The sequence below is a fragment of the Pinus tabuliformis genome, chromosome 4_2, assembly GCF_031772625.1.
Source record: "Pinus tabuliformis cultivar Carrire ecotype Pingquan chromosome 4_2, CPIR1, whole genome shotgun sequence".
Classification (NCBI taxonomy): Eukaryota; Viridiplantae; Streptophyta; class Pinopsida; order Pinales; family Pinaceae; genus Pinus; species Pinus tabuliformis.
The window spans coordinates 794,635,281-794,658,039 of NC_142304.1; the positions used below are offsets into that span (position 1 = coordinate 794,635,281).

Below are 22,759 nucleotides of genomic sequence, written 5' to 3' on the forward strand. Positions count from 1 at the left end.
GGCAAACAATATCCCATTGAAATAAGTATAAGTTCGATTTGAGGATTGGGCCTTTCTTTTCAAAATGCATCCTAAACTTGACCAGAAAATATTTAGAAGACTTTTCCTAGAAAAAGAATAAGTTTGATTTGAGGGTTGGGCCTTTATTTTCAAAAATGCAACATAAACTTGACCAGAAAATATTTAAAAGACTTTTCCTAGAAAAAGGAAAGTGGTTTAAGAAATAATACACGAAAATGTTTCAAGATTTAGACACTCCAATATGGGAAAGATGGTTCCCCTACATGATTCCTGGTGGCAACGGGATATGTATTATGAACTATATATTAAATAAATATATATTTTGTCATTTAAATTAATCACTTGAATCTTTTTTTTCTCTTCAAAGCAAGTAACATATCTATGAATCTAACTCTTGAGGTTGGTTGTTTCTGACATATCTTCCAGATAGAAGCAGGTGTTGCAGTCCTCTGAACCTCTTGCTGAACAATTTATGTATTTAGAAGATCCCTGTGTTTACATTAGAAGATATCTTCCAGATAGAGGCGGGCGTTGCAGTCCTCTGAACCTCTTTGCTGAACAATTTATGTATTTAGATTAGAAGACCCCTGTGTTTCACAAAAATGCATTAGAAGAAACAATATCATGTGCTCAAAGCTTGGGAAAGTAGTTTGCTCTTCCTCTTCGTATTTTCTTCCAACACAGTGTATATATCAAGGAAACAATTGTATGATTCTAGCATGATAAATAGTGGATTGCAGTTAAGCAGAGTTTCATAAAAAGAGGAGAGCACTGCAGAGAAGCAAATTTATTTTTATATTTGATTGCCAATTCGACATAGAGTATTGTCTATATGTGAGTTCCCAACTTTTGATGAAAGACCACAATCAAGATAAAGCACTCGTAGGTTCCAAATTGGCTAAAATAGCACCTGTGTTGAATCACCATTTAATGCTTGGTCTGGTAGTGTTTCATGTGTTCTTACTTGTACCAAATGTCAAGTGTGATGTGGCCACTATTTGCAGTTTCATGCATCAAAATGTGGAAGGCCTGTGTTGCCTATAAAACATATTGAAACCAGTGTTTTACGAAACGGCCGTTTCGATCCGGGTCATTAAAAAAAATTGCAACCCGGCCCTATGACTCGGCTCGGTGACCGGGTCAGCTATGACCCGGCCGAGTCAGCCAATGACTCGGCCGGGTCATAGCTGACCCGGTCAACCCGGCCGGGTCACGACAAAAAACGGCCGTACCGTTTCCAAACCGCTGGGCAGCGTTTTAAAATGAAAAAAATTAACTTTTTGCTGATTTTTGGCTGATTTGGTTAGGGTTTGTGGACATGAAAAGGTTTATGTGATTAGTTAAATGCATTTGGGGTCCATTTCCCCCTCCCAAACTCTATTTAAGACAGCCAAATGCTCTCATTTCTACAGTTGCAGTTGGAGACGATGATGATGAGGAGGAGTCATGGGGCCCCTTGTCTGGCTCTGCCTCTGATGATAATGATCCAGAGATTGGTCGAGATGATCTTGGCTCCTCTGGTAGTAGCCAGTAGCTACTAGCCTCCTTGGTTATTTGTATTTTGTTTTGACTCTTGAGTCTTTGATCATGTATGACAGACTACAGTTGACTATGTATTTACTATTGCCATTGGGTACACCGTACCATTTTGATATAATGGATTGGTTCATGAGCCTACTTTGATCATATGTTGTCTTCCATGTATATTATAATGTTGTGTGTTTCGAAACTTGAATGAAAATATTTAAAATTATGTTTAAACTATTTAAAATTATGTTTTTTTATAAAAAAAAATAAATATTTAATGTATTTTTTACAACGACCGAGTCATTGAAATCGAGCCGGCCGAGTCATTGCCGTTTCCGTTTCCGTTTCCGAGTCGATCCTCGGCCGAGTCCGAATCCGAGTCCGTTTTGTAAAACATTGATTGAAACATAAGAAAAATTGCTGACTGAAAGATACAAGTGTAGAATTGAAGCCTTGTTTATAATAAACATACCATGTTATTCATCAAAGATCGACCAACGCATTATGAATTTAAAAGGCCCATTGCCATGGCAGGTGTGACAGTTTACAAATACAAACCAGAGAAGTTGTTTGATGCACTTAAAAATATGTTTCACATAAATGTATTATTCCATTTGTAACCATACTTCATTCCCTACACAACGGTACAAGTATTATTCTGAATATGCTTTAATCAATGATTTTACCCAGTGATCTGTTAGAACTATTAGACAGTTTTTCAAACTGTTTCTCAAAATTCTTTTAAAATGCATTAGATATTTCATTAGTGAACAAAAGAAAGCACATCATGCAATCCACATCATCGGGCCAAAGCTTGATGTAGAAATTTCTCATTTCCCACCCCGGTTTTCAGTTTCACCTTATTTCTCCCATATAGTTAAATGCCCTTTCCCATATCCATACATTCAACAAGCTGGAAAAATAAATTTTGATGAAAACACAAATTCTGGAAATTTTACAGAATGCCGGAAAATGTAGAAATAAAAAATCAGCAAGTACAAACAGTTATTTAACACATTTGAACACAGTGATTTTTTGTCAACGTGATCCTGGAAAAACCCCCTACAACTCTTGGGGAAAACCAGTTCAAGAGCTCTTTCTTATTTCTGAAAAAAATGCTTTTTACAGTGAGAAATGTTCAGCAAAAAATATCAGCAAGCAAATTTTACAACTTATCTTGTTTTCCGTCCCTCACAGCCAACTGGAAAACTAGCAACAGCAAAACAGAACAGCAATAAACGCTGTACAGCCTCCTCGATTTTCGTGTCCACTTTCAGCCTTAAATGCTGCTGTACGGCCTGCAATAAATGCGTTGTACGAACCTCGATTTGCATGCAGAAAAACGGCAATACGCTGTACAGATTTCCTTGGGAAATGTGCCAGCAAACTACTCCTTGATTTCTGTGCAAAAAGCTCCTTGATTTATGTGCAAACCGCTGTACGAATTTCTAGAAAATCATGCCAAAATCTGCCTTTCATTGTGTGTTAACTCAGCTGTACGGATTTGCTAAACCACTGCCTCGGAATGTGTGCCAAGCTGCTGTCCCTTCTCCTCCCTGTCCAGAAATCTCTCTTGCTCTCTTGCTCTCCTCTCAATCTGCTCATGAAAGAATGAATGACCTTTTCCTCCTTTTCCTCCCTCAATCCAACCCTAAGTGACTTTTGGATGAGCCATAAATCCAATGGCTGAAATAGATTAAGATCTAAGGCTGAGATTAAATGCTCATTTAAATCTCACTTTCTATTTTTTAATTCACCCCACTTTAATAAAGACCCACTTAGTCATTTATTTCCAAAGTCACTTTTCCTTTCTAATTTTTCACTGACTTTAATAAAGTCACTTTAAAATTAGACTTTAGTAACTTTATCACTTAAAGTCACTTTTAAATTAGATTTGACTTTATAAAGTCACTTTAGGAGAAAAATTAAATTCTTTTGGACACTTTTCCCTAGGCCAAAGATCAAAGCCTTAGGGAACCACCTGTCCTCAGGTACCAAATTTCAACACTTGAATGTGAAAACTTAAATGCAAGAGACAACATATCCTCTTTGGCACCAGCTCCAAGTGAATCTAACAGTTTCTTTGATTTAATGAACCTTAAAATTGATAAGGGATTTCTAATTTCACATGGTACCAGTACCCAAATAACCTTTAATCTGGAAGTAAAAGCTCGCTTTCTAGCCATGTTAGTTATTATTTCTGTGACAAAATTGTATATGATAAATATGGAGCAATGATTTCATTTGAAGACTTTACAACCCTTCAAAATCCATTCCACAGATCATGAGTAAAACACAGAATGGCCTTTGTAATAAATCCAAGACTATGGATATGCTTGTTAATATTGCAGTATGCATTTTAGTTTAGCGTTAATATGTAAAGTTATACAAACCTTGGGTGCAATCAACTATTTGATCAATCAAAACCACAAAGAACTCCATAAGCCATTGAGAGAACAACTACAATTATAGTGAATAATTATATGTGGAGTAGAGCTTATCTATGCGTCTCTCAGAGTCTGTCATACTTCTTGGCTAGTTCTTCGACTGTTGGTGGGAGGTTCCCTCTGTTCCTCTTCCTGCACCTGCTGTGACACTCCTGGCTCCTCTTTCTCTTGAGGAGATGCTAGTACTGGTTACCATACTTGAACCAAATACTTGTCTTCTTGCCAAATCTGATCCCTATTGCTAGACTAGAGGAGCATCCTCATCCTATTCTTCAAATGGCATCTCACGAGATTTCCTGAAGGCTCTATCTTCTATGAACTTCGCATCCTCCCTTACTACAATCTTTCTGCTGCTCGGAATGTAGATCTGATACGTAAAAGTCATCAATCTATGTTGATGTTGCGGTTTGCTTCCCTTGCTCATCCTTCTTTCTCTTGGGACACTGGGTGACGTAGTGACCAAACTCACCACATCTAAAGCACTTGATCTTCCACTGATCCTTCTTCTTCTCTCCTTTCGAGCCTTGTCCCTAACTAGGACCTTTCTTCTATTTTCTCTTTCTTGCAAGGGCTACCACCATCCTCCTCCACCACCTTCAATCCCTTGCCACTATTGCTAGTAGGACCATCAATGAGAATGAAACTCAGCTCCTCCTGAGTGAAGTCACTCCATAGGCACTCACAACCAAAAAGTGTGTCTCGCCCAAAAATCACTTGGACAGATGTACGCCACTCCTTGGAGATACCGTTGAGTGGTATGCACACTGGCACACTATCATATGGTTTCTCTCCTATAACTGCAAGTTCATCTCGGACACACTGAATCATGGTGAGATAGGAAGTAACATTCTCACCCTTTTGCATCTTAGTTGTCCTCAGCTTCTCCTTAAGAATCATTTTTCGATTCTCAAATGGATCCTTGTACATCTTTACAATACATCCCACGAGTCCTTTGTTGTATTCTTGTTTGCAATATGCGGGATGATATGATCCTGAACTCTTTCAAGGACCATCGTCTTGGCTTTGGCCATCTCCTTCTTGAAAGTTGCCAACAGTTGTGAATTTGTAGACTTAGACATCATTGTTGTCACAAATTCCTTCAAGTCATGCTCATCCAAAAGGAATTGCATCCTAGCCGTCTAGACCCCTGTTGATTTCTGGTAGCATCAGATGTGCTCTAAGTCTCAAAATTTGCAGGGAGGCTTGGACACATGTATTCCACAATACCCAAAAATTGTTTTGGTAAATTCTGCTCGGAGACAGTTTTATTAAAATAATTAATTATTTTTAATGGGACCCTAAGTCTAAAATTAGGAAATTAAAATAATTAAAAAGTATTAATCTAACTGTGGGCGAAACTTCTAGAAGAAGAAGAAGATCGAGTCCAAATAATCTGAGCCATTGATTAGAATCTAATCTGAGTCGTTGGTTCTCAATTGGAGGATTATAAGGACTTCGATGGGCATTTGGAAAACACACCAGGCAGATACTCAGTTACCCGAATAAAATCGATTTTCTCACTGGTCGAAGTTCGGCAAGAGGAAATTGATTCAGAAGAAGAGTTGCAGGTGAGGAGAACAAGGGCAATTAAAGTGGCGTAGTCCCAATTCCGGCTGCTCATGATGTCTTGTCAATCTCTTGATAATAGCAGTCCTAAAAAAGATACAGTGATTGTCAGCAGAAACTGACAGGCCTATATTGGCACTCTCAACCAGGCCACGAAGCAAAGGAGTCAACCTTTGGATCCAACAATGGACATTAAACGAGAACAATGTCAAAACTCAAATGCGGAGAGAGGCTGTCAACCCAATTCAACTCGCTGGTGGAAATTTTGGTTTAACAGAAGCATCAAAATCAAGAGCTAAGAGTTGAATTGAATGGATTAAGACAGCAAAGTACATTCTCCCCCAGCCAATCTGCCTAATCTGAACTGGGTAGTTTGTATGGACAACATAGTAGTTCTGGATGATTAAAACTGATGTTTATTTTCTATAATTTTGATTATGCCAGCTAAATGTTGTGAAGTCTTGGGCATATACTATACACTAATAGACATCTTTGGATGTACGTAACATCTCTGGTCTAAGAGATCAATAAATTTTAGACATCACACATTCTCCCCCAGCCAGTCTGCCTAATTTGAACTGGGTAGTTTGTATGGACAACATAGTAGTTCTGGATGATTAAAACTGATATTTATTTTCTATAATTTTGATTATGCCAGCTAAATGTTGTAAAGTCTTGGGCATATACTATAGGCAATACACTAATAGACATCTTTGTATGTCCGTAAAATCTATGGTCTAAGAGATCAAAAAAGTTTAGACATCATAGAAAACTCTGCAAAATCCTGCTACTCAACTCTTTAGATGTGATTTTGCTCTGTTTCCACACAGAATATGCTAATATAAATTTCCCTGTTAATGTTATATATATATATATATATATATATATTCTCAACTCTTTTAAGTCCATGGGTGTTTCAAAGTGGAGGGTGTCCCAACCAAGTGTCATCCCAAAATTCTTTTGCAGTGCCATCATTGACATCCCATAAGCGATTATCTAGTAGCATATATCCACCATAACCTGAGATCTATTAAGTGCCAAGAAGGATCAAAATACTCAAGGTGCACTTAAGAGATTCCAGGACCCAGGGTAAGGCAGATTTATGCTAAAGTTTCTTTTTCACTAAGCCAACCTACTATATATCGCACAAAGCCCTACATGAAGTCGAACATAAAGTAAAAGGGATCTTCCCCGCCTGAGTTGTGGATCAGCTCCCTTCCATCAGCACATTGAAATCTCTCTTTTGTTATCATATTCCAGAGAGCAGATAGATTTGCTTTATTAAGGCTGCCAAGTAGGCAACGTTTGTATACTTTATTCTTGGGATCACATGTATACCCATATGGAGCACACATATGCATATGTATTGCAAACTAAGCTGAGTGGTCAAATGAAAGCATAACAGGCACAGAAAACAAAGAATGCAAGGGGTCATATTCCCAGAAGGAGGTGGAAACAAAAGGAACCAAATATGCACACAAAATCAAAGGGAATCTATGAATGCTCAATGTTGAATTTGTTGAAAAATGTGTAACTAGGTTCGGTCTTCATTAGTCTGAAATGTATTCTTGTAAATATAAAATGAAAAAGAAATTATTATTATTATTATTGAAGCATGGGTTTCATGCTCAAGTTCTTTTATTTTATAGGTCAAGCACCCATTGAGTGCTTCTAGGTTGTCCTAGGTATAAGAGTCATCGTCATATATGGAAGACCCTATGGGCACATTGTAAATTGTAAAGAAAAATTTGTTGTCTTGAAAATGTCAAAATACCTCCAAGACCAAGTCGGCCTAATGAGCTATCAAGTCGGCCTAAATGAAGAGCCACGTCCACCCTTGAAGGAGCCTATATATAAGAACACGTCCTCCATTTGGATCGCTCACTCACTCATCTCTCATCCGAAGAAGTAGAAGGAAGATAAGTCGAAGAAGGGAGTGCGAAGGAAGAGGAAGTCGAAGAAGTCGAAGCTTTGGGTCTTCTCTATTCTTCTGGAAAAGCGAAGTTAGTGTTTTTGCACTGCGATCTTTTGGGGTTCGATTTTGGAAGCACAAAATAAGGGAAGGCAAGTGAAGGTCTTTTAGTGCATCTTACTAGCCCTAGGACTCAATTCAAGGCAAGCAAAGTCAAGAGGAAGGCTATTAGAAGGAGATCGAAGTCTCCTAGAGAAGCAGTAGTAGATGCTGGGGAGAAAAATTTCAGATCTACTGGGAGGTCGAAGATATTGCAGCAGGAGGTTGTGGAAGACTTGAACTTGGGGGTATTTTCCTGAGTCTAGGTCATGGAATTCGTCATTTGAAAGATCTGAAAGATAAGAAGAGATTTTTTTGGTTTTCCCCTAAAGAGGAGGGGTCTTTGGCCCTGGCTTGCAGCGTATATACTGTGTCACTATTATTACTGTTTTGGTAGTTGTTTGATGTATTGCACATTGGAATAATAAAGATCAAAGCTAATAAGTATAAAGGTAACACAAACAGTTATCAAGTAAAGAGAATTGACATATACATAGCCCTATTGAATTCTCAACATGGTATTAAAGCGTTGGTTTTCTAAGGGCATCATGAAGATCTCCTCTACTATGAAGAAGGTCATCAAGAAGATTGCAAGCCATCTCAAGAAAGGTATCAAAGAAGCATGGAGTTTCTTATTCTCTTCAAAGAAGGTATCACTCAAAGAAAGAGATGAAGGTCTCTTCTCGGCTCTCTCTAATAAATTCCAAGACGAAGACATCTGGGTAATTGATAGTGGTGCATCTAGGCACATGACTGGCCACTCCCACCAATTGAAGACCTTATCAAAAGGAAAATCTGCTTACTCTGTGGAACTTGGAGACAACAAAAGCTATCCAGTGAAAGGCATTGGATCAACTTCCATAAAGCTCGAAGATGGAAGCAACATCCACCTCAACAACATTCTATTTGTTCCAGGTTTGCACAAAAATTTACTTTCTATTTCAAGCTTAGAAGACAAAGGAGATAGAGTAGCCTTCATTGATGGAAAAGTAGTTGTTTGGGCAAAAGGCTAAAGCATAGATCAAGCAAAAGTTATTGGTATCCGAGAAGGAAGGCTCTACAGATTAATATCTCCCATAAACCAAGCCCTAGATCACACTAAAACTAGTCCATGTGAACTTTGGCATCAAAGGTTTGGTCATCTGCATTTCAAAATACTTCCAACTCTAAATTCCATAGTAGATGGAATACTGCATCTAAAGGAGGACCATGAAGGTGTTTGCAAGGGATCTGCGTTAGGCAAGAATACCAAGAGACAATTTGGAAGCAGTGCTTCACGGTCGAAAGAAATCTTGGATCTCATTCACTCTGATGTGTGTGGCCCTATGACTCCAAAATCACTTGGAGGCCATCTATACTATGTCACATTTATAGATGATCATTCAAGAAAGACCTAGGTTTAATAATGAAAATTAAGGATAAAGTATTTACAAAATTTCAAGAATTCGACACTGAAGTAGAGAACCTTACAAAAAGAAGAATCAAGATACTAAGATCTGATAATGGAGGAGAATATACATCCAAAGAGATTATAGCATTCTATAAGGAATATGGGATTAAGAGGGAGCTGATAGTTCCATACAATCCTGAACAAAATGGAGTTGCAGAAAGAAAGAACAGATCCATTGAAGAAAGTGTAAAAGCAATGTTACACGATCAAGATCTACCTAAGTTTCTGTGGGGTGAGGCAACAAAGACAGCAATCTACATACAAAATCGATGTCCTCACAAATCTCTAGATAACAAGACTCCGGAAGAAGTGTTCACTGGGAAGAAGCCATTTGTAGATCATCTCTGAATCTTTGGGTGTCTTATGTATATTCATATACCAAAGGACAAAAGAAAGAAGTTGGATCCTTCCAGTGTGAAGGGTATATTTGTTGGATATAGTAACTCATCGAAAGCCTATAAAATCTATATGAAAGATGGACATCACATTGAAGTTAGTCGTGATGTCATATTTGATGAGAATATAGCATTCAATAGGTCAGACGAACTTTCTATAGATTTTGATGACAAAGAACTTCCGATATTTGAGGAAGAAGTTGACAAGGAAGGAGAAGGATCTCACCATGAGGAAGAAGGGCCTAGTGAACCTATTCAACCCATGGTCATTCCAGAAACAAGGAAAAGACCTAATTGGTTGAAGTCTACACTACTTGATGCAGAAGGTCATGGGGCAGCTCAAGGATCATTTAGAGAAAGTAAGAGACCCAAGAAATATTTTGGGTCTGTTGCATACATGACAAATTGATAGAAGCAGAACATCGAGAATGGAAGGATGCCATGAATGAAGAATATCAATCTATAATGAAGAATGGAGTCTGGGAGATTGTACCTAGACCCGAAGACAAATCTGTAGTTACTTCCAAGTGGATCTATAAGATCAAGCATGCAACTGATGAAAGTATAGATAAGTATAAAGCAAGATTTGTGGCTAGAGGATTCTCTCAACTTCAAGGCATCGACTATGAAGAGACATTTGCTCCAACTTCAAGATATACAATGATTAGATCATTAGTCTCTCTGGCAGCATCGATGGGATGGAACATCAACCAAATGTATGTCAAGACTGTGTTTTTGAATGGCACTATAGATGACGAAGTCTATATAGCACAACCCTTGGGATTTGAAATCAAAGATAAAAAGGCATATGTTTGCAGATTGAAGAAAGCATAATATGGTCTCAAACAAGCACCAAGGGCATGGTATGCTATAATGGATGCATACCTACAAAGATTAGGCTTCACGAAAATTTTTGCTCACTCGAACCTCTATATTAAGGTTGTAAACAATGAACCTGTAATTATTCTTCTCTATGTAGATGATCTTCTCTTGACAGGTGTAGAAGGTCAAATTGAAGAATGTAAGAAGCAACTGGCAGCAGAGTTTGACATGAAGGATCTTGGGTTGATGCATTACTATTTGGGACTAGAAGTCTAGCAGGAACCTAATGAAGTCTATTTAGGTCAAGGAAAGTATGTGATTGAGATACTGAAGAAGTTCGACATGATGGACTGTAAACCTATGACCACTCCGATGATCACAAACTTGAAAAGACTAAGGAGTTTCGAATCAAGCCTTGTGGATTCTTCCAGATATAGACAACTGATTGGCTCATTGATGTACTTGGTGAATACTCAACCGAACATATGTTTTGCAGTAAATGTACTCAGTCAATTCCAAGTGGAGCCGAAGCATGATCATTGGATAGCAGCAAAAATTATTATGAGATATCTGCGTGGAACCATCAACTACTGCCTTAAATATGATAGAACGAATGATGTTCAATTAATTGGTTATACAGATTCTGACTGGGGAGGTAGTGAACAGGATGGAAGAAGCACTACAGGAGGATGTTTCAGTTTAGGATCCTCCATGGTCTCATGGATGAGAAGAAAGCAAAACATCGTTGCTTTGAGTAGTGTTGAAGCTTAATATTTTGTAGCATGTGAAGTAAGCGGGTAAGCAATATGGTTAAGGAAGTTGTTATCTGACTTGTTTGAAGGGTCAATGAACCCTACAATGATACTTTGTGATAACACCAGTTGTATTTGTTTGTTTAAGGACCCACTGTTTCATGAGATGACAAAGTATATCAACAACAAGTATAACTATATACGAGAGCTAGTACAAAATGGTGTGTTGCAGCTACGGTATATCTCCACTGATCAGCAGGTCGCTGACATATTGACGAAATCACTTCCAAACAAGAAGCTTGTATACTTAAGGGACAAGCTTAGTTTGGTGGATTTGTCCTCCCTAATTGAGAGGGAGAGATAAACATGACATTGTTGTCTTCACTTCTGAAGAAAGAATGGAGGATTGGGTAACCATCTAGCATTCGATACTCCTTGAGAATGTGGTAGGGCATTCAAGACGAGTAGTCGTGGACCGATATTCTTTGCGGATTAACTACCCAAGATAAGAATAGTCCAATGGGAGGTCATACTTTGTGAACACCCGAGTGGGGTATGTACCTTGGAGAGACAGTGATGATGGTGTCTATATACATCATTGGTCTCACCAGGATTGTGCTCTGATTTTGTGGAGAGATCGAGTTGTTAATCGAGGCCTTGCTATGTGACAACGCTGGTTATTATGATGCTAAACAAATGGGTTACCAATCTAACTCATCTTATGAGATCTCTTCAGATTGAGAATGACCATTTACCTCTTATGAATATCTCCCTAGTTAAGAGGGAGTGTTGAAAAATGAGTAACTAGGTTCGGTCTTCATTAGTATGAAATGCATTCTTGTAAATATAAAATGAAAAAGAAATTATTATTATTATTGAAGCATGGGTTTCAAGCTCATGTTCTTTTATTTTATAGGTCAAGCACCCATTGAGTGCTTCTAGGGTTTGTCCTAGGTATAAGAGTCATTGTCATATATGGAAGACCGTATGGGCACATTGTAGATTGTAAAAAAAAAATTGTCTTGAAAGTGTCAAAATACCTCCAAGATCAAATCAGCCTAATGAGCTGTCAAGTTGGCCTACATGAAGAGCCACGTCCACCCTTGAAGGAGCCTATATATAAGAGGAACTCAACCTCCATTTGGATCACTCACTCACTCATCTCTCATGCGAAGAAGCAGAAGGAAGATAAGTCAAAGAAGGGAGTGCGAAGGAAGAGGAAGTCGAAGAAGTCGAAGTTTTGGGTCTTCTCTATTCTTCTGGAAGAGCAAAGTTAGGGTTTTTGCGTTGGGATCTTCTGGGGTTCAATTTTGGAAGAAGAAAAGGAGGGGAGGCAAGCGAAGGTCTCTTGAGGCATCTTACTAGCCCTAGGACTCAAGTTAAGGCAAGCGAAGTCAAGAGGAAGGCTATTAGAGGGAGATCGAAGTCTCTTAGAGAAGCAGCAGCAGTTGTTGGGGAGCAAAATTTCGGATCTACTGGGAGGTAGAAGATATTGCAATAGGAAGCCGTGGAAGACTTGATCTTGGAGGGTATTTGTCTGAGTCTAGGTCATGGTATTCATCAATTGAAATATCCGAAAGATAAGAAGAGATTTTCAGGTTTTCCCCTCAAGAGAAAGGGTTTTGGCCCTGGCTTGCAGCCTATATAGTAATATACTGCATCACTGTTCTTACTATTTTGGTAGTTGTTTGAAGTATTGCACATTAGAATAATAAAGGTCAAAGCTAATAAATAAAAAGGTAACACAAACAGTTATCAAGTAAAGAGAATTAACGTATACATAGCCCAATTGAATTCTCAACAGAATTCAGTATTTCTTTAAAAACAGCCCAAATAGCTTACACTGTTGCAAATAACGGGTTGAACTTCTGTCCCACACAATCTCTAATCTTTTTATGGTAAACATCATGCCTTTTCAATGTTCAAACTTCAGTATAGCATAGATATAAATTATAATATTCCTTTCTCTGCATCTTCTCACATTACAACACAATACACGTACAGTAATATACAGAAGACTGCGTAGAGAAAAAGTATCTGATAGAATGCATTGAGCAAAAGTATCTGATAGACTGCATCGAACAAAAGGAGCCCACAAAATTAGAAACAGAATATCTGTATGAAATGAAGCATTTACAATCTATCACATTCCTCCCCAGGCTCACTGGTAAATTATACATACATCCAATAAAATTTGTGCACTGCCTCTAGGCCTGTCTGGTAAATATCTACATGTATAATTGCTACTGGACCATGCAATAAACTCTACAAAGCTACTGATCTTGGTCTTATGATTTATCAACAAATATGCTCCTGCCACTGAAAAAACAGAAATAGGTGTGTCGACAGTTCTCAATATGAAATTGAAAGAATCCATATGTTATTAAGAGATATTTTCCCTAGTTAATTATTTTAGGAGTTTGGAAGCATTTAATTGTTAGTGTCATACAGCCTTAATTATTGTTGATGACTGGAAAGAGACATGTACACTAAAGAGCACTTTGCCTGAATACAAAAACAATTAAAAGTAATCAGATATCATACCACACTCGATAAGTGACTTACAAAGAATTCGGAATATGGAGAACAATTTCTTGTCTACATGCAATCCAGAGTTATGGAAAAGAAGATCTCCACGTCCAAGAACAACCTTTCAAGACCTAAACATTATACAACGGAAAGGGTCATCTTACAAAAAAGGCAACTATAAATATGTAGCATGCTTAAAGATTCAACTAAGAGATTTGTCAAAGTAATGTAGGAACAAGTGATGAATAATAACATTCTATATTAATGCATTGCAGAAAATGTAGAAATAGGTGAAGAATCATAACATTCTATATTTGCTGTATAAATTAAGAGATCACATTTTTGCCAGACATACATGGTCAAAACCATGCCATCAGATGCCAATGTAAAATTCTATAATCTATGGAGGTTATATCATGAATCAGATCAAATAGCAGAGGCTCGCGGTTCAAGAAAATTAACTTGCTAAATAGTACAACAGAAAGCTTTATACTAATTATGGATGCAAAAAAACTTTAGGAAACTATACCATGAATGCACAGGATTTTGCAAATACTTGGAGAGTGATGCATGAAAATGAAGCACAGATGTAAGGACTAGACACCATGGATTTATTTAATTAATTTGGAAATATAAGACCATGTTATCTTTCTACTGATCAAACATCCTTCCTTTGTGGATACTTAGAATACGAGCATATCTAAAAACCTCAATCTAAATAGCAACTAAAAGTTTAATTGGTTTATTCAAAACATGAGGAAAATGATAAAAGTGCGAAGAAAAAGTATCTCTGTTATGAATATAATTTATATAAAAAATAATGTAAATATATTAATTAGTGATAATTAATTAGTAATTAGTACTGAAGAGGCATGTCTAATGGGACGTGACCATCCATGAAGAGCCAACTGCCTAGATATATAAGCAGGCCTCATTTGTAATTATCTAATCTTCTGTACAACTGTTATATAATATATTATATGTCCCATTGGACATTCTTATATACCAGATATTCTAAGTATTCCACTGCGTATACGAACTTTGTTCATTACAATGCCACAAAAAGTTCTCACTCCTAGTGACTTGTTCACAAAATCATAGTCAAAATTTTAGGCATTACACCAACAGGAAATTGTCTCGTTAAATGATATCCACTGCCACAGAAGAATAGATTAAGAAGCAACATATAATACAAAGTAAGAAGCCTGCTGATTTCCATAGGAACTGAAAATGTTAATTGACCACTATATTACAATCTTCCAAGGAATTTGGCATTCAATCAACTTGGAGGACTGACTGGATCTAAAAGCCATCTCTTCCAAACAAAGAAGACGTACAGGTAAACAGGTCAGAAAAAGCACATAAAAATTTATCACACAAATGTCTATAGATCATCATAGATCATCCCCCTGCAAATTATTTATCCCATTCCTCACCATTGACAAATCTTTGAACTTGGTATAGTGGTTCTATTATTGTTGTACTGTGAGGGAAGTGTTAAAATTGGCAACTAGGGCCAAACTCCATGTGGGTCATATTATTTATGGCAGTTGATATTTTTCTTGGATTCCTCTCTCCGAGAGGTGTAGTAGGACTGATTTAAATATCATCCGATTCCAACATATATTTATGGAGATATGAACTTATTTGTATTATTTGACAATTTGTCAAAGTCAACCAGCAAGCAAATTACCCCAGCTCAACGTCAACATTGCATTATAAATAGTAGAGGTCTCAAGTCATTTGTCACACACACTTCTCTCATGATCTCTCTCCACTCGTTTGGTTTGGTGGCAAGAGAGGTCTAGACGGAGAAGCCCTAGCCGCAGTTAAAGGGAGAAGCCCTAGCCACTGTCTTGAAGGAGATCTGGCCACAGATCTAAGAAGCCTAGCTGCTGTCTTGAAGGAGATCTGTCCACAGATCTAAGGTGCTTTTGTACGCAACACGAGGAGGCTTTTATATGCAGCAAGAGGAGGCTTTAATCCGCAGTCAAGAGGAGCTTCTATACGCTGTCCTAAAGGACATCAAGCCACAGTGAAGAGAGACTCCTATCCACAGTACAAAGGTGCACTTAAAGGAAGGCCCTAATCCACTGTCAAGAGAACCCTAAATCGCAGCTAAAGGAGACCCTAAAACGCAGTCAAAAAGGAGACCGTAAGCCGCAGTAAAAGGCCCCCTAGCCGCAGTCAAAAGGAAGCTTAGATGCTGTCAAGAGAAGCCAGACACGCAGCAAAAGGAGTCACTAATCCGCAGCCAGAAAAGGAGAGACCCTAGTTGCAGCCAGAGGGGACCTTAGCACAACAAGAAAAAGCATCAAAGTATAATGATCAGATTGCTGTAGGTGACAGCACAGTGATAGAGACTGTTCCAGGTTTGAGTTAAAGACTGCCTGCAAGGAATAAGAACAACAGTCATAAGGTGAGGCTGTGTGTTGAAGAAGTCTACCCTCAGACTTAGATCAGATCTACATAGGGCTAATTTCATATGCAGATTGGGTACTAGCATTAAGACGAGTTTTTGCAGTCACATAATAATGCATTGATGATGTTTGTGTAACTGTCTTGAGGACATTTACTAGAGTGTTGCTACGTGCTAGGCCACAGGCCATAACACCATAGCAAGGGTTTCTTAGAGCTGCTCTCTTAGTATTGTTTGGAGATTATGAAGGAAGTTTAAGACTACTTCAGGTGCCCTTATCAAATCAGCAATTCATCACAGTCAAGGGAGTTTAGGGCTGCATATTGTGCCCTAACCAGAATTGCTGGAGCAGCTATCAATTGGAGGAATGTTGCATCAAGATATGCTACAGCACTCTTAATGATTGAAGACTCATTATGATGTAATTTCTATTGCTGTCATAAAATCTCAGATTTGTATATTTGTACTATCTTTCTCTCTGCTGAACTATTGAAGAATATAAGAAGATTTGATCAAGGGTTTCCCCACATTGGGGTTTGTCCCTGGCTGGTGCCACATCTTATATCCTCTTGTCTTGGCTTGTCTTTCGTTATTCATGTTTATGTTCTATTTACATTTTACTATCATGCTAATCTAGAAATTGATATTGGGCTTATAAGAAATTTGAAGCAAATTGCTCTTTAGCATAAGAACATACCAAAATTTAACATGGAATCAGATTTGAGGTGAAGACAAAACCCAAGCAAGAGTGAAAGAGCAATCACCGAGTGGGACACGGTCAAAGGCTCAATGGGTTCCTCATCCCACTTCCCGGATGAAAACAAGCTCCATGAAAAGTCTGACTATCACGGATGGAAAATGTCTCTTGATCTGACATTGGAAGAACAAGAAGTGTTGGATTATGTGAAAGGTAAAATCCCTTAGCCTCCATCAAATGCACCGGCTGCTACAAAGAACAAGTACACCAAGGGTGAAGTCAAAGCAAAAAAGCTTATCAAAGATTCCATTGACAAGCGTCTGGTGGCCTACATCTCCGATTTGAACACCTCCAAGGAGATCTATGACAGATTGGTAAGCATGTTCAAAGTTAGTGATGCAAATCAAATTTTGTTCCTCAAAAATAAGTTGAAGGATATTAAGAAGGGCAAGGACAAGGATATTCAATCCTACTTCTTATGGATCACTGAGATCAAGAATGATCCTCTATCAATTGAAGAAATCATTCCTGACAGGGAACTTACTATCACTACTCTTGGAGGACTCCCACTCGAGTGGTATATATTTAGAACCATTATTCTCGATAATGATCGAATTCTAGGGTTTGAAGAATTGATGTTGAGATGCATTCAAGAAAAAACCAGGATGGTGGAACAAGAAATGCCTTCTAATAGAGGCAACCCCACTGCTTTCTCTGCTCGTGCCAAAAGGAGAAATAATGCATGGTCTAAATGTCATTTCAATGGAAAGCCTGGATCTAAGGGTGGAAGGAAGAGCAGATGCTTTGCTTGCAATAATTTTGGCCACTATGCGAGGGAGTGTCCAAATAGAAGGGACACATCACATGATGATGACCACAATCATTCCAATGGCAACTTCAACAATAATGATCGAAGGAATGACAGTGACAATGGCAAAGGAAAAAGGAATGCAGGACATCAAGGAAATGGTCAACCCTCCAAGAAAGCAAGGAACTCCACGTATGAATAATCAAATGTTGTTTCAGATAAGCAAAAGGAGTATTATCTTATATCGGCCCTCTCCACTACCTCTCCTCCGGACACTGGCAAATTGGTTTATTGATAGTGGTGTTTCAAGGCACTTCACCGGATACAAGGAAGCTCTCTCTAATTTGATAGAGAAGGAGACAAACTTGGAGATTATTATTGGAGACGATACCACCTATCCTGTAAAAGGTGTAGGGAATGTTTACCCTTCAATTGAATCAGGGTAACACGATTCATTTACAAGAAGTTCTATATGTACTTGATCTCAAGAAGAACCTGGTGTCCATTTCGACAATGGAAAACAAAGGTTACAAGGTGGCATTCATCAATGGAAAGGTACGTGTTTGGAAAATAAGTTTTAAAAATGATTTTACTCTTAGGTTCAGGGTTGGCACTTTGTATCAAGTTGCAGGAAGTCCATTGGGGGCCATGTCGTGTGGCACATCTCTTCCATGGCACCGGAGGTCTGCCCATCTTCATTATAAGACCCTACCCGATGTGAAACAGATGGTGACAAGGATGCCTAAGTTCAAAGAAGAGCATGAAGGTATATGTCCAAGATGTACCGAGGGAAATCTTTCAAGTAACAGCAAGGCCATAGATGTGGAACAACCCGAGGGGCTTGAGGTTCATGACTAGGAATCTCATATATGCAGGTTGAAGAAATCTCTCTATGGTTTGAAGCAAGCACCACAGGCTTGGCATGAGAGGATCGATAACTATCTGATGAAGCTGGATTTCACTAGGAGTGAAGCCGATCCGAATCTTTACTTTAAGGTTGAAAATGATAGATCTCTCATACTGGTGCTTTATATGGATGACATCTTTCTGTCAGGTGCAAACCCTCTCATTTACAAACGTAAGAGGGAGTTGGATTCCAAATTTGGAATGGTGCACTGCAACCCTGTGACTGCCCCGATGGAGCTTAACTTTAAGAAATTATGTGGTAGTGTTGCCGCACCTAAATTGGGAAATGCCTCAGAGTTTCGTCAACTCATAGTAGCATTGATGTTCTTGGTGAACTCCCGTCCAGATATATGTTTTGTAGTTAGCATGTTGAGCCAACATATGGCTAAGCCTCATCACTCACATTGGATTGGTGCCAAGAATCTTTTGAGATATCTTCAGGCATAATCTCTCATGCACGGAGATACACTGCCGGAGCTATGAGGCTGCGTGGTTATTCTGATACTGATTGGGCAGGTAGTATGGTGGACCGCAAAAGCACTTCTGAGTGTTGTTTCTCTTTGGGTTCTGCTTCAATATCGTGGATGAGCAAAAAGCAGAAGTCGGTTGCTTTGAGCACCGCTGAGACCGGATATATAGCTGCGAGTATAGCCTCGTGTGAAGTTCTCTGGTCGGAGAAGCTCTTTAGTGAGCTGTCTAGACATGTGCTGGATACCACCGTGATCCTCTGTGAGCCTGTGACAACCAGAGTGGGATCCGATTATCAGAGAATCCCATATTTCATGGTCGCTCCCAGCACATAAACATCTTGTAACACTTTATCTGGGTTATGGTACAATTAATATCTAAATTTTCCTCTGAGAACGGAACCCTAGAATCCTTTCTTTCCACAAATTTTTACTTAGGAAAGCGTTAACAGTTTAATTATAATTATTTTTACAAATTGTTCGAAATTTTGTTTCTTTCGGGATAATTCTATTGAATTTACGGACAGATAAATGAGTTCTTCTGTGTGTGTATATATAATGATCTCGAACCACCTTTTATCTCAACTCGAAAACGCGTTCTCGTGTATAGTACTTGGATTTAAATTCAAATCTATTAGAGCAAAAAATACAAAAAACTGATAAAAATAGAAACCTAGAAACCATTTTCTCGTGAAAGTTCTACTTAATAAAATGCTCTAACCTTGGATTATCGTCCGTACTCCGTCTTTCCAACAACTGCCGGTGTTTCTCTACGGCTTTATCGACGGCCGTCTCAACGGCATCCCGACCGCCGACAAGAAGACGGGCAATAACCTCCGGATCTGTTTCGAAGCGCGCCTCTTCAAACTCCCGTCTGGCATTAGCCCTCAGAATGTCTCTCCAAAGAATTCCTTTCTCATTCGTCCAGAGGAAGAAGCGCGAGGCTCTGAAAATATCTCTGTATAGAGCGAGTGCTTCACGTTTGGTACTGGTCAGACGCTGCCGGACCAGTCTCTCGTCTTCTTCGTCTTTTGACGTCTTTGGGGAATCGAGATGACGCTCCAGGAGCTCTTCTACTGTGTCTGGACCATTGTTAAGGGATCGCCGTTGTGAAATTGGCAAGAATTTCCGCCATGCAACTGACAACCGTAGACCCCGGTTCGAAACCCTCAGTGCCATCGATCGCCTAGTCTTTTGGCCCGGATTGGTAATTCAAGCTAAGATTTGTTGAATTTATAGGTGCCCCGTGAACGTGGCCATGGAGGTTGAGGTTTTAGCGCAGAGCAACCCTTCGAACTCGATTCCTGAATTGGTAACTCGAGCAACCCTTCGAACTCGATTCCTGAATTGGTAACTCGAGCAACCCTTCGAACTCGATTCCTGAATTGATAACTCGAGCGGAGATTTGTAGCAGTTATCGGTGCGAGGACATCTTGCCCGTAGAGATTGGGTTTTTATGGAACCACCCATCGAATTCGAACCCAATACCTCGGATATATAATCACGAGATACTCTGCTCATTTGGGCCCACCAAAACTTAATTTCCTAAGGTTCCAACCCGTTGTAAAAGTATAATTTAAAACTCATTTTAAAATAAATATATTTATAAAATTTTGAATTTAGTGGCCATATTTAAATGACAATATATAATTTTAATGGAATGATCACATTTTCAAAGGGTCCAACGATTTCCAAATTAGGGATGTTTAATGGTAATTGTATTTTGAAAAATTCCTCAAAATATTTTTAAGTTATTCTACTCTACAAAAGTTATTTTTCTTTGTAGATTTGGTTACTCGGGTGATTTGAACTTTGTATTTTTGGTTTACAAGTTTACACAATATTTTATATCATAACAATGGGGTTATTTCAAGGGATTTCAACTTTATATTTTTAGTTTACAAGTTTACATAATACTTTATATCATAGTGATGATGGCCAATTAAATTACATTTTTTTAGACATTCTCTTATGAATTTTTATTTAAATTTATGTGCTATGATCATATTAAATCATTTGTTATTTATTGTTTATTTTTAATATGTTTATCTTTTACACTCATTGATACTTGGAATGAATGTGAATGGAAACAAGATGTACAATCCCAACATTAACTAGTTGATTTTGATATTTGAATAAATGTATTTCAATTCTATTAACATTTATTATTAATTTATAGGATATACTCTTATACAACACAAATGTCAAGACTCAGTTAGGGGTACTCAAACCATAAATAAAATTTTCATACTATTTGAGGACTCCAGGCAGACTAGTTGTATCTATGATTCATTCAATTCAACTTTTATTGCCCTTGTCCCAAAGTTGGATGATCTGAAAACCTTTGATGACTTCAAGCCTATATCACTTTGTAATTATGTCTATAATATCATAGCCAAGATCATCGCTAATAGACTCAGGTCCATCCTATGAAGGCATGTGTCTAAGGAGTAGCTTGGTTTTCTGGAAGGGCGCCAAAGTCATGAGGATATCAGTATGGCCCAAGAGGGCCTACATAGTCTCAAATATAGACGGATTGTTAAAATTGGCAACTAGGGCCAAATTCTGCTTTGGACAACTCATTTGATGGAGATAATTATTGCATTGAATTCCTCTTTTCGAGAGGACCAAAATTGACCTAAAGATCGCCCAAATCGGACACATGTGCAAATTGTCAAGGTCGGCCACATCATCATGTAGGCTCGTGAAGCCCAATGGACATGTCTCTTGACCCTCAACAACTTGTATAAATAAGAGAGACCTCCAACCTCATTTGACATCATCACAATTCATAATTTCTCTCTCCTCATTTGACATCATCACAACTCATAATTTCTCTCTCCTCATTTGATTGAGTTGTACAAATTGCAGGAGCTACTCTTCTTCTCTCACACGTGTGGTTGAAAGAGGATGAATTTCAGGAGGCTGAATTTCAGAACTAAAGCAGGGTTTGACCACCATTGACCAAGGGTTGTTTCACTGAGTTTGATTGCGATTTTTTTGGGAACTTTTTGTTTGGGTAGGCCGAATTCATTGGCACAAATACCGAGATTTTTGGGTTGTTTGACCTGTGTTGACCGCAAGCCTGTTTGACCGTAGGGTTGAATTTAGGTTGACCATGTCTGACTATTGTTGTGTTGACTGTTTTGGGTTGAATTTGACTGGCACGAAGGTTGAGTTTGACAGGGTTTGACCGAGCTACATTGTGGATTGTTTATTGTTGTGTTGACCAAGATTGACTTTTTGGTTAGGGTTGTTGAATGCTGCTATCTAGGAGAAGGAAATTTTGAGATTTTCTAAGTTGTTTGACTTATGTTGACCACAGGGTTGAGTTAAGGTTGACCAAGTTTGACCATTGTTCTGTTCACTATTTTGGGTTGACTTTGATGAGCAAAGAAGGTTGAGTTTAACTGGGGGATCGAGCTACATTGTGGATTGTTTGCTATTGTGTTGACCAGTGTTGACTTTCTGGTTATAGTTGTTGATTGTTGCCATCTGGAAGAAGGAAAATTACAGATTGACTGGGTTGTTTTGGACAGTGGTTTTGATCATCTATTGGCAAGTCAATATTTACTTTATTGTACTCTTTCTCTCTATTATACAATGATATTTATAATAAGAAGAATTGATCAAGGGTTTTCCCCATCTTGGGGTTTTCCCCTGGCATTCGTCAAATTCTAGTGTTCTCTTGTCTTTTCTTGGCTTGTTTTATGCATTCATTGTTTATGTTCTATCTACAGTTACTGTTAATGTGAATGATTAATGTGATTGTTATTGGAAATTGTCATTGGGCTATCTAAAGGACATTGAAGCAATTGTTACAAGCATAGAACATACCATTGTTAAACAAAAATTAACATGGTATTAGAGCCCGGGTGAAGAAAAAGATCAAGCAAGAGAGAAAATCAATCACTAAGAGATTTGTTGAAGGATTATTAGTCA

General features: G+C 38.3%; 1 protein-coding gene across 6 annotated transcripts; it reads right to left on the bottom strand.

Annotated features, from left to right (window-relative positions):
* Positions 1-490: 490 nt before the first annotated feature.
* Positions 491-20,359, bottom strand: EMB1793 (LYR family of Fe/S cluster biogenesis protein). Of its 6 annotated transcripts, XR_016259052.1 has the most exons (4): positions 19,539-20,353; positions 13,557-13,651; positions 932-1,059; positions 491-608 (listed from the first exon to the last, which is right to left on the bottom strand). XR_016259052.1 is itself a non-coding variant. In XM_089424178.1 (2 exons), exons 1-2 carry the CDS (start codon positions 19,994-19,996, stop codon positions 593-595), a joined length of 474 nt encoding a protein of 157 aa, XP_089280304.1. In that variant the 5' UTR covers positions 19,997-20,356; the 3' UTR covers positions 491-592. The 6 variants fall into 6 exon arrangements, 3 of the variants coding, with proteins under 3 accessions (XP_089280304.1, XP_089280303.1, XP_089280302.1); XR_016259050.1 differs by lacking the exon at positions 932-1,059; XR_016259051.1 differs by lacking the exons at positions 491-608; positions 932-1,059 and adding an exon at positions 13,217-13,310.
* Positions 20,360-22,759: the final 2,400 nt, after the last annotated feature.